Raw genomic sequence first — 12,173 nt, forward strand, 5'->3', positions numbered from 1 at the left:
TTTGGATATGTATAGATATACCTGGTTGAAGCCATTGCAGGCAACGAGAACTCTCCCATATGCGGATGCGTAAGGGCTGAATAAGGGAGTTCAGGTTATCAACAGTCCAGAAAAGTGAATTAAGGAATCTTCTTTCACATATAAATGCTGCACTCATTTAAAAACCCAACTTTGAAGTCTACTAGGTTGCTATCCTTGAAGGGTCTTGGATTAATAGCAGAGTTCCGTCGCCTAATATGTCCACCACGACGCCTCAACCAATCTCTATGGAAATACTAGGTAAGGAGAAGATAAACAAAGAAAAAGAAAGATCCGAAAGGCTAGCTGAGGCATGAATCCACTGTAAAAAGCACCCAGAGTCACTGGGTAGTTGGTCCGGCACGTAGTGAAGTTGTTGGAAAGAATGTCCCAGGAGTTGTCCTCCATACCGGTCTCATAGCTATCTCGCCCAGCACCGTTAACCATATGACAATATCAAGGGCAGCACTATTACCAAGTGGACAGGGAGATTATTACGCTGTATATAGTGGTAAAACATGTTTAAAGTTATAATACATACACGTAGAAAGTCAGATGACAAAAGAAAATCCTTCACTGCGCTCGGCCTCAAACGTCCCAATCAGGAGCCGGGGAGTCCCAGTCAATAACCTCGTTGCACGGAAAGTAGTACTTTCTGTTATTCTTGCTGGTTTCGCCGTCGCCCTCGCGCTTGTAGTTAAGGAAGGCATCGATGGTATTGCAGACGGGAAGGTCGAAGAAGTACGGGGCTCTGATGTCGTTGTCGACCAAATCATCGAGTGTTTGCTCCCACTGGCCAAGGCTGTTCCATTCCCCACGTGGCTTTGACTCGGGGGCGTTTTTATAACCGTTGGCCTTGAAGGTTGCGAGGGATCTAGGCGACGGGGTTAGCAGGAAACCCAGAGACGACGAGTCAAAGACTAGAAACTCACCCAAACACAATGTCCTCGGCCGACAAAAGTCCCCAATCCTTGCTGGAACTATCCGCGTCCTCATCACTCTGACCGACACGAGTTCCCAGCTCACCAAAACCAGGGAGGTCTTCAAAGTCCTTGCACTCAGCGGTTTCTTCATCCGACCCAGCTTTTGGGCAGTTCTTGGCGGGATCCACGGCGCCGACGAGATAATACGCCCTGTTTTTGCCCTTGTCGCAGATAATCCTGTCCTTGCGAGTGTCTTCGCCGAGTACCTTCTTGATATACTCGTCATTGGGCGCGTCCTGGCAACTCCGCCCGCTGTCTAGGATGCTGTGTTGAGAAAGAGTCAGCTTGCTCCCGAGGTAGGTAGTTTCAGGGGTAGCACGTACAATGGATTCAAGTCTCGGCCGGCCACCCTCCATGCCAGGGGAACCAGAATGCCGTAGAGCGTCTTCTTGAGCTCAAGGTTGATGGCACAGACGTTGTCCAGCTGCGACAGTGGATCGAGCAATTTGCCACTGGCCATGAGCTTGGACATCCTTTTTATGCTCGGGTCGGATCCGTTGAATAGGGTCTTGGCGTAGGACTGCATTCCTCCCCTCCATGCTCTTGTGATGCCACTGACCTGGTCTGCCAGCAGAGCCTCCGGGTCTATGTCTTTGGACTCTTGGGTGATGAGATCCTTGGCCAGCGTGATGCCCTAGTATGACATGTCGTTGACGAGATCCTTGACTGTGTCAAAGTCATCCGAGTTGCGCTTCGACCAGTCCAGGTTCCGGGCCCAGCGGTTCCAAAAAGGCGCCATGATACCGGCATAGCCCATGGCAACGATGTCAAGGATGACATACAGGCCTACGCCATCCTTCCTCTCAGGCGGGGCGAAGGTCTTGGCGAAGACCCCAATGCTGGCCTTGACATCAGTAGCTGCATCCCCGAACAGGTTGATGATGTTCCAGAAGGTCTTTTTCGAGATGTTCCATAATTAGCCCACTGCTGCGGCAGGGAGACAAGGGAGAGAAGCACATACCTGAGACAAGACGATGAGGGAGTTCAGCACCAAGAAGGGCGCCGCGCCGCCATATTTTTCGTCACACCTTACGGTCTCATAGCAGTTGTTTCTTCCATCATATTACCACAGTTCTTGAGATCGTTCGCATGGAAGTAGTCGCTGATGATGATACTAAAGTTGTAGTTGGTGTTTCCCCTGCGTGCCCTCCAATGGTCCAGGGCGTCTTCCCAGGCCTCGGAGCAACGGAGTGTGTTCCAGCGGAAGGAAGGTTCAAAAGTTGCATTGTTAGCACCAGGACTTGTGCAGTCAATGTCTCTCCAGGTAACTTGGTCAGATCCCCCGGAGGATCCGTCGCCGGAAGATTCAAGCGGCCAGCAGCGATTGTGCCAAAGGTTGAGTCGCCCGTTGTTTGGGTCCACGGACACGTAGTCGGCACGTCCATCTCCCGTCATCTGCATAGCACATGGATGATTAGAGGACGCTCTGGGTCAAGATAGGGCAGGTCGGTCAAACTTACGTCGGCAATCCTGATGGCAGATCCAGTAGAGCCGGTTCTCTCGGCGAAGCTCAGCGGCGTGTTCCATCGAATCGAGCCATCATCGCGCCAGCCCAGGTGATGCCAGGTCCGCGTTTGCCCGTTCACTCGGCCGACGGCAACGTAGTCCAGTTTGCCGTCACCATTAGTATCGGCGAAGTGAACATCTTGAGGAATAACCCCTGCTGGTCCGTCAGCAACCAACGTGGCAGGCCCCCAGGTAATCGGCAGAGTGCCCAGGTTCTTCCACCACACGGTAGCTCCATAGTTGTTCATGTAGATATAGTCATCAAGGCCGTCTCCGTCCAAGCTGTATCGCGGTTGTCCATTAGAAGGCGAAGGAACTTGGTCAAGGGGGGGTCAACCTACTCAGCAAAGCGCACATTTCGTGGATAGAACTCTTCCCATCCAAATTTCTTCTTGAGGGTTTCCTTGGGGCCTGCGGCACACTCTGACTGACCGCCCCAAGACCAGCCGGCCTTTGGACCCAGATTCTGCCAGAACCAGGCCTGTCCTTTGTCCTTATCGACGACAATGTAGTCTGCGCGGCCGCTCTTTGTCAAGACTCCCATCCGGATCGACTCTCTGTCATGAGGGTTGTTCTTCATGATCTGGCCCAAGTCGTCCCAGACGTTGGATCCTTTCCCCTTGTTCAGGTAGCCCCAGCCTGAGCCTTCGTGATCGACCCAGAAATAATCTTTTGCACCATCACCATCCACTGCATGATGCGCGTTAGCATATGGAAGCAAAACAAGCTGATAGATACCAGGCGAGACTTACGGTCGCAGAGAAAGACTCCTTCTCCAGGCTGATACTTGCCGCCTATGCTCATATTCTCCCACAGCGCAACTTTTCCGCTCTTCTTCTCAATACGCAGGTAGTCGGCTTTACCGTCGCCAGTGATGTCAACCAGTCGAACCTCGTCTCGCTCAGTATCGGCCGGTCCATCGGCGACCACCATAGGCCCCAACCACCTCGGCAGTATCGTCTCCTCTCGTAGACGGTTGATGAACCCAGCCACCTTGCCATCGGCGCCAACCATCATGTAGTCGGCCCTGCCTTCGCCGGTGAAGTCGGCAAGGATGACGGAATCGGCTGGGGCCTTGGAGGCTCCCGTCACGATGGTGTCAAGCCTATACCAGTCAGGCGTGATGCTGGCCCCGTTGTTGATCCAGGCCTTCACTTCGCCGCTGTCTTGGTTGACGAGGCAGAGATCGGCTCGGTGATCACCTACAAGATGGTGTCGTTAGTGAATGTCGACGAGGGAGTAGTTGTCGAGGGCTGTACTCACCATTGAGGTCCACAAACTGGAGATTCTTGTTTGTTGCCCCGATTCCATCAGCAATCATGCCGAGAGACTGCCACTGCCATGGCACACCACCGCTACCTTCACCTCTGTTGATCCATGCGGTAATATCACCCGTGACTGGGTGGACGTAGATGTAGTCATCTCTGCCATCTCCGTTGAGACTATGCAACAGTCAGCCAAAGGTCGTATCATAACAAACAAAGAAAAAGCAGAACGGCAAATGTACTCACTCGGCAAACCTGACCCCTGAGCCGAGACGGCCCTTGTTCCCCGAGGCAATAGTCTTTGCTTCTCCCCAGCCACCCGACCAGTTGCCATTGCTGCCTGCGATATTAAGCATGACCTTTGTCTTTCCAGTGTCTGCGTCAACGCAGGCATAGTCCTTTAAGCCATCGCCATCAAGATCCATAAAGTGAAGACGATCACGAGGGCAGTCACCGTCATGTACAACACCCCTGGAGGCCCATCCTTGCCTGAACGAGGGATCAGCATAAGCCCTATAGAGTGTCAGCATCGGTCCTGCACAAAAGCCAAACTGAGATGGCGTCCATACACCTTGGCGCCAGCCGCGATGGTGCCAACATTGGTCCACGATGGGGTTGGTTGGCACCGGGTCGCCGGGGTTGATCCCGTTGGGGTTACTGGAGTGCCCGGCTCGGATATCCAACCCATGCGAGAAGCCTGTTGAACGGCATCATAGAATTCGTTCGCCATTTTCTGATAGCCCCTGTCGTTGGGGTGTAGGTCATCGGCAATGTCGGAAAGCTGGACGGCCTCGTTCATGGAAACCACAAGCGCCTTCTTCCCCTCCGACCTGAGATCACTCACAAGGCCGGGGATAGCAGCATTGAAAACTTCGATGCGTGGTTGCGTTGTCTGGGCTTTGGTTGACGGAACTAGCTGACACACCAAAATGACGGCTTTGGGGGACACCTTCAAGATCTTGTCGATCAGCTTCTTGAGGCGTGCAGGGGCATTTCCAGTGTCAAGGCCCTTGTTCATGTCATTGGTTCCAGCATGGAGGAGAACGATATTGGGGGCTGCGCTTATCCCAATACTAGCCAGTTCTGAGATCTCGTCGATGACCTTGCCTCGGTGTCCTTCGTGGTCTGGGTCAGACATACCGACGTTATCAGCTCTTCTCCCAACAAAGTCGAGTTTATTCTCTAGCTGGGCTAGCCTGTCCCAGAGATACTTGCGGTAGCCATTGCTATCTGAGCTCTGGGCGCCCCAAGTGATGGAACTAGTGTGCTGTTAGAATTCTTGATGACGATAAATCAAGGTCCGATACTTACTCTCCTATGGGAAGCACCCTTAAATCAAAACCATTGGCAATTGCTTCTCGGCGATGCAGATGTCGTGGGGATCGTATCGAGGCATTGGAAACTGGGACCCAGGAACTCAAGGCCACCAGCACAAGCATCAACGCTGTCCAGGCATTCCACCGTTGACCGGCGGAACACCGCTGGTGCTGCGCAGACAATGCCATTTTTCTCTGCTCGAACTGGGCAGAAGAACTGACTGAACAACTAAAGACAAGAAGAAAGGAAGGTTAAGAGGTCATCTTTCTATCATTATTTCTCTTGGCAGATCCTCGCTATCTCCGAAGCCCCCGTCACTCTGGGCAAAGATATATCCCGCGGCTAATGCAAGGGGCAGGGTGAAACAGGAAGGTGATATCTCTGATATTAAACTTAACTGGCAAGGGCTAGTTCCCGCAACGTATTTTGAGTGTCATGATTGGAAAGATACACAGCTATCTCCGCCACGGCCGACGTTGTTGCCGTGATTTAAGAGCCGAGATCGGTCGAGATGGGATCATGGGAATTTGAAAGTCAATGTGCTAATTCACAATGCAATTTCAGGTCATGGCTAAGGGTTATAGCCCTCCACCATGGATCCTACCCATCACATGAAATCTGGCCCCTCCGCATGTTGGATCTTGTCAGTCGAATTTCGCACAGGTTGCTCAATTAGGTATTTAGCTCAATGGTTTGGCTTGGCAAAACCCACCTTGTCCTGGATAAATATCAGTGATCCGGGCGGGCTACCAGCCCAACTTGGCGATTAGGATCAGCCAATTGGCCCAGATGGAATCGTTCGTTGGCGAGGAAGCGGATAACGCGCGTAACTTTCATCATATCAACAGGCGAGAGTGTGAGAGAGACAATGGGCGGGGCATGTAAACTGCCGGGCAACTTCCCATCAATGAACATTGGCACACTGGACAAGGGGTTCAGCGCTTTCAACCAACAGAGTTTCAGATTCGGGCTATGGTGTATTGCAGCTGGGACTCTGATATCACTAGGCGCTCGGTTTCCCAATGCTTTTACGTTTGCATTCTCACCCCGATGCCATGTCTTAGCTTTTGCATCGTTCGTCGATGCCAACTGCACGGTTCGACTTTGGAGTGTGGCCGAAAGGAAAGAGGCTCATGTTCTGGACTTACATTGTGACGAGGTCATATCAATAAGCTTTTCGTCAGACGGTGATACTTTGGCTTTATTTTCAGAGGATTGCGTGCGCCTGTTGGATCCTATGACTGGCACCTCCCGACAAGTATTGAAATCACCTACTGGCGACAGCCTGTCCCTCAATAGCTGTGATTACACCTTAACGCCTTCCCAGTTCGCCTTTTGCCCCAATACAGAATCGATCGCTTTTCTAACAGGTAAACGTGGAGAACAGGCAATCGAGATTTGGGATTCTGCGTCGGCTAGCGGATCCTATGTGTACTGAGAGGGCACATTTATACGACTTCTTTCTCTCCTGACGGAACAAAAATCGCTTTGTTTTACAGTGGGACACGGCAACAGGGTGGCTTTATGCCAAGATCGAGATACCTTGTGGAGTGATAGGAGCCATGAGTTTCTCGCCTGACAACAACCTGCTGCTGTTGTCAGTATGGGATGACCCAAATTCTGAATCTAGACGCCGGCAGTCCAATGACGACATTTCAGATCACTGAATCTTTCACAACGCTTGCTCTGTCAGACTATGGCAACTACTTGACTACGAATCGGGGGGTGATAGACATTGGTCACGACGGTCCCCGGCGTGGATTCTATGTCGATGGACTGGATTGTGAGAGGCCAGGAAAGGATCTTGTGGCTTGCACCTGTCATGAGGGTGTTCAATGCTATTTTGGTGAATGACTTGCTGATTCTAGGTTGCATCTCTAGGAGGATTGAATTGTTACAATTCTGTGAGCTATAGGAGGGGGGGAAATGTAGCTGACGTACTCGGTGTGATTCATTGTTGCCGATCTGGCACTCCTTGACCTGTTTGTCACTGAACTGCCTACTCTTTAGTATCAGATTAAGTAGTAAAATTGTCTCTCTAGTCCATAAACTGTCGATATGCAGTACTTGGCATCCAATAAAGGGTGTTTGTGGAACTTGCCCGAAGGGTGCCCATTTCAGTAGGGTCATGTTGATGAGAAAGTAGGCAAAGCAACCTCTGGGATTGGATATTTACGTTAAGTGTTTAGGCTGCAAGGAGAAGACGGTAATCCGCATTTTTCCTTACTCTCTATGGGTTGTCGTATTGTTTTCGGCCGGTTTCCATGCAGGTGTACAGAGCATTTCCCACCATGATCTGCTGCCTAATGAATGGAGGGACGCGTCACTTAATCGTCGTTTAGATCTAGGGGACTAAGGAAATGTTGGCAACAGGTTAGGTTGCAGGTGCCTAGTTTCAGGATCAGCGCAGATTCGTCATCCCACAACCCATACTCGGCATGCCAAGATCAGCGAGCAACATTGGAGCCTAGATTTCGGCTATATATGGTGCGCCTGCTCCAACCCGAGGATTCATTTTACACAAAAGCAAAACCAAGACAACATGGCCATCTCCATTCTCCCCGTCGCCGGCTCTGATCTGCCTATGCTCGCAGAGTTTGTGCATTCCTCCAAACTCTCCCTCACCATCAACCGACTGTTGTATCTAGACTGGCCTAATGACGCTGCGCAGAAGCCCCAGTACAGACGTGCAGTTGAATCGTCATTCAACAACGACATGGTTCAGTGTCTCAAAGCCGTGGATGAAGAGTCGAATGAGCTTGTCGGTTATCTCGTGTTGACGCCAAAGACTCCCGTTGAAGCGAGAAAAGACACTGAGACCGGCAGCGATGTCGAGGAACAAGGCGTGCCAGATGGAATGCATGCGGGTGTCTGGTCGGCAGTGACAAACGCCGCGGCTGAGATAAATCGAGAGACGGCTAGCCTTGATCACTTGGGTATGCAGACCCTTAGCAGCAGATGAGAACCCAGGGGACTAACGAGAGGCATAGAGTTGACTTATATCTACGTCAAGCCATCGCATCGCCAGAAAGGGATCGGCTCATTGTTGCTACAAGAGGCCTTCCGCAGGGCGCATGCTGGTCGTGTTCCCCTTGCGCTTTGCTCTGAGCCTGCAGCGTATAGCTTCTATAAGAATCGTGGTTTCCAGGAAACCAAACACGTTGATATCGATCTTCGTTTGTGGGCTCCTCCTTACACAGGCTTTGGGATATTCAGGCTGAGTGGCATGATTAGGAGAGTGGAAGGCGAAGTGTCGGGGGCGGCCCTCCAGTCATAAACGCGATGCATCGCAGACATACTACCGAATTTATTTTTCTAGTTATGAACTCGATGCGTTTATAACTTTATATGTATTACGTAAGGATATGCCAACTTGTTTATATCCGAGAAGTACTTGCATGGAGCTATTTGCATCACTCTGTTCTTTCATTTTCATCACCCACTCAAAGTGACCTGTTATAGATGACTGCCGTAGTATCTGTAGACGACATTTACATATTTTTATACAAATTTTGTGTTTTTGATATCCTCAATAGGAGTCTATAGAGAGTTCTTTGTCAGTAGAGCATCAACCGACGCCTGCGCTGAGAGGCTTTATCCCTGCAGGCAGCATGCCCAAGCAGAGCTTGAGAACTCGCACTTGGCATGAAAATAGGACTATATGAACATAAATGGCATATAGCAAGCAGTAACCTGATCAATAATTAGACCGATAAGATTCCAGAGCATCTCTTAGATCGCAGACGTCGTGCCTCGTTCACATCTTGATAGCAACCTCAGGCCATTCCATCATGCACGCTCTCAAGATCGACAGGGTCAACCCTTCTTATTTCCGGTCGGGCACCAACTGCTATTTTTAACCCTTGCCAGTCATGATCTGTGCGACAATACCTTATACTCACTAACATCCAAGCGTGTTGCGTGTGTTTCAGAAGGGCAGCAAACTGTTACCGAGGTTGTTGGAAGGCTACGGCTTCAGCCTGAACGGCTGCGAATCCCTGCATGCGAACGCCAAATGACGGGGATAGGCCGGCTTTGTTTTACTCGCGAACGGTTATCTCGAGCTGAACGATGTTACGCTTGGTTGTGTAGGGTAGAAGTGGTAACGGCTTCATGTCCGTCGCATCCTCATTTATGCGCATTATTTAGACCCTGGAAATTGATTTGAACTTCAAATCTGAATTTTGATGTCAAAGTTATGAGGCTAGTATGTAGAAAGTCTAATGAAATCACGGATGGCGGCAATAACGAGATTGCCAAACTAAGCGGCTTTCAGCTCTGTCTGAATAGCCTCAGTGAGCCAATTTCACGGTGGTAACAGAAACGACAAGGGTCTCTCGCCCCAATCACCAGTTCTTGGCCTCAGCGCTCAAAGCGGAGAACTGGGGCCGCCAAGATAAAGTGGGAGGCAACCGGGGGAGCGAATCAATATTGCCTCTTTCAAATCAATATCTGCCAAGAGACGATTCATCGGTCATTTCCCCGGATTTTGAGCGACTTTTTTTCACGTCTTGATATCTTGGTTTCTTTTTTTGAAAACACCATGTTTTTCGGAGCTACGAGATATCGTCAAATTCGCAAGTTTCAACTTTTTTAACCCCAATCCCCCAACATGAGTGTTTCTCCAATTTCGAATCCTTCGGAGAGGAGGAGACAAGACAGACTCTAAACTCCAGTTGTTGGGGATTGGGGGAAGAGAGGAGAAGCACGATGTAACCGAGGTTAGCAAAACTCGGAGAAGGGAAGAAAAAAACCACTAGTGTTTGGAGGATCGGCGGCGACCTTGCTGGCTAGGAGCGCGGGTAAGGCGGCACGACGCAACACACACATCACACACACACACACGAGGGGGATCAGCGAGATGACTGCAGACGGGAAAGGCCCTCGTGGCTGCCACGCGAGAAGGGCGCATTTTGCATGAGGATGGTGTTCAACGCCATCTTCTGCGCGTCTTCCACGCGAGAACAAGGCCAACGTGAACGCACAGAGATGAGTAGAGACCAGGGGGTGGTTGAAAAACTGTATCATGGTCATGATTTGGGTGTCGGGTCAAGACTGAGGACGATATGGAATCGGATCACTTACTGGGACAATTACTCAGCCTGGTCGCCGATGTGATTATTTCCCTCGTTTGCCGACACCTCTTCCAGACTCACTGAGAAATGCGCAAAGTGGCACCACGATGTAGATCTTGAACAAAATCATAACTAGACCGCTCGTCAACAGTCACAGAATGGTGCCATGGGAAAGATGCAGCTTGCTTCAGCTTTTCAGCCGCGGCATTTTCACCTTTATGCCGCTGCCGCCGCCACGTGTAGTCGACACATCCCTGATATCACTTATCCTCAAGGTATTTCCCCGCGGTGGTTCGACAAGAGCCCAAGCACCTCAGCGGACTACCGGAGAACCGAGGGAGTCGGAAACAGACCAGAGAGAGGGAGAGAGAGATGACAAGAGATGACAAGAGATGGGCCAGAGATTGGGTCCTGAAGGAAGGGAAGCATTGGCGGGGGGCCGGCCGGGGCAGGGTAAGCCAAAACATGACAGGGAGCAGGGCATGACGACGTCAGGGTTGATCGATCCACCAAACAACCAGCTCGTTCGACTTGTCCACAGGCAACTCGCGCTTGGCAGGCTTGGCGCGCTTGGTTGGCGCTTGGCAAAGCCTTGGCCGGCGCGCTTGAACGGCCGCATTCTCCAAGTTCTCCATATTTCCTCACCTCCTTGTTTATGGGGTCCCCATGGGGTCAAGGTACTCGTCCTTCCCCCCTCCCCGCTTTCTTGTCCTGCCTGCTCCCCAAGATCCCATGCCCTCGGGTAGATGTTGGAATGCAGCAAGAAAAAGTCATACGGTGATCTGATCTGATCTGATCTTGGGGTCTACGCGAGTCTCTCTTGCCCCGTCTGTGCTTTCTGCGGGCCTGAGAGTCGGGCTCAGTTCACTTGGCGCCGAGCAAGACAAGACCGAAGGCCAAGATGGGTGGATGGAGTTGGGTAAGAGTAATGGGGAGGGGGGAAAGAAGGGGGAAAACGGTTGAGGGAGCGATGAGACGGGCTTACTCCGACTGTGGTAAAGTCTAGCATTTCCCCTCTTGGTGATTGGCCTATGCATATTTTTAAGCATGAAAAAAGTTGGGGCGCAAAAAGGCGGAGTAGGGGGGAAGAGAGGGAGAGACGACGCGCGCTGTGCGGTGCGCGAGAGAAGTGCAGACTTTTTCACGACAGGGGCGGAGCAAGCGCTTTCTTCACAAAATGGAAACTCCGATACGAATTGTGTGTGGTAGCGGAATAATACACATAGATTACGTCAGCCAAGTTGTGGTCTCAAGAGAGGAGAGGAGAGGGAGGGAGGGCGCCCGCCCACCACCTTAACCGCCCCTTATCACGACCATGCAGGGCCAAGCTCCGAGTTATTAGCAATAGAATTGGGGGTTGTGAGGGACTTCCGCTCGCCCGGCATTGTATTTCGAGAAGGGAAAATGGTCACCTACCTCGTGAAAGCCACGTGTGTCGTGCGGTGCTGCCTCGTCGAGGAAAACCGCCCTCGACACTTCACATCTTGTCTCTATAGCCCTCTCTTGTTGTTTTCTTATGCGCGCATGCTCCGACACGGGATCCATGGCCTCATCCGCCCTCCCCCAGACGGAGGGCGCACCCGCCAGCGCGGGAATAGCCTGATAGCGGAGTCGTCGGAGAGTCTTGGCATGCGGGGAGGGAGAATCTGTGCTGCGGGGGATCTAGGATCATGGGTTTCTGTCAAGATCATCTCGGAGATGGATGGGGGGACAAGGCAAGGGGAGGGATTCCGTCCAGTGACACGGTACTGTCTGTTCAGCCTGAAGACGAAAAAGGGCCAGCGGATGCGTCGCAGTCGCTTGGCCTACAGATGAGAGATACGGGGTACCCGCCAAGCAAATGCCTCGCGTGGCAAGTTTTGAGCAAAGCTTGCATGCCTTGGCAATAACGCACAGAGGTCTGATGGAATATGGGGCGGAAAATGATGAGAGCCTTGGGGTTGTGGAGGAGAAGAGGAGAGAGTAGGGCCCCAGATGGTCTTGTCTTAACCCACGTGGATTAACATCTT

At 51.5% G+C, this 12,173-nt stretch overlaps 2 protein-coding genes across 2 annotated transcripts; one reads left to right on the forward strand and one right to left on the reverse strand.

The window, feature by feature from the left end:
• Positions 1 to 1,635: 1,635 nt before the first annotated feature.
• On the reverse strand, positions 1,636 to 5,277 carry NCS54_01445500 (SGNH-hydro domain-containing protein; the record flags this gene model as incomplete). The annotated part of the gene is made up of 9 exons (XM_053159606.1): positions 1,636 to 1,840; positions 2,035 to 2,396; positions 2,462 to 2,789; positions 2,849 to 3,197; positions 3,260 to 3,709; positions 3,771 to 3,949; positions 4,019 to 4,285; positions 4,342 to 5,031; positions 5,084 to 5,277. The coding sequence occupies 9 exons, from the start codon at positions 5,275 to 5,277 to the stop codon at positions 1,636 to 1,638; spliced, it is 3,024 nt and encodes a 1,007-aa protein (XP_053015581.1).
• A 2,354-nt stretch (positions 5,278 to 7,631) lies between these two features.
• NCS54_01445600 (N-acetyltransferase domain-containing protein) lies at positions 7,632 to 8,366 on the forward strand (the record flags this gene model as incomplete). Its single annotated transcript, XM_053159607.1, has 2 exons — positions 7,632 to 8,025; positions 8,080 to 8,366. 2 exons carry the CDS (start codon positions 7,632 to 7,634, stop codon positions 8,364 to 8,366), a joined length of 681 nt encoding a protein of 226 aa, XP_053015582.1.
• Between the last annotated feature and the right edge of the window lie 3,807 nt (positions 8,367 to 12,173).

The sequence above is a fragment of the Fusarium falciforme genome, chromosome 12 (assembly GCF_026873545.1).
Source record: "Fusarium falciforme chromosome 12, complete sequence".
In the NCBI taxonomy this organism is placed as follows: domain Eukaryota; kingdom Fungi; phylum Ascomycota; class Sordariomycetes; order Hypocreales; family Nectriaceae; genus Fusarium; species Fusarium falciforme.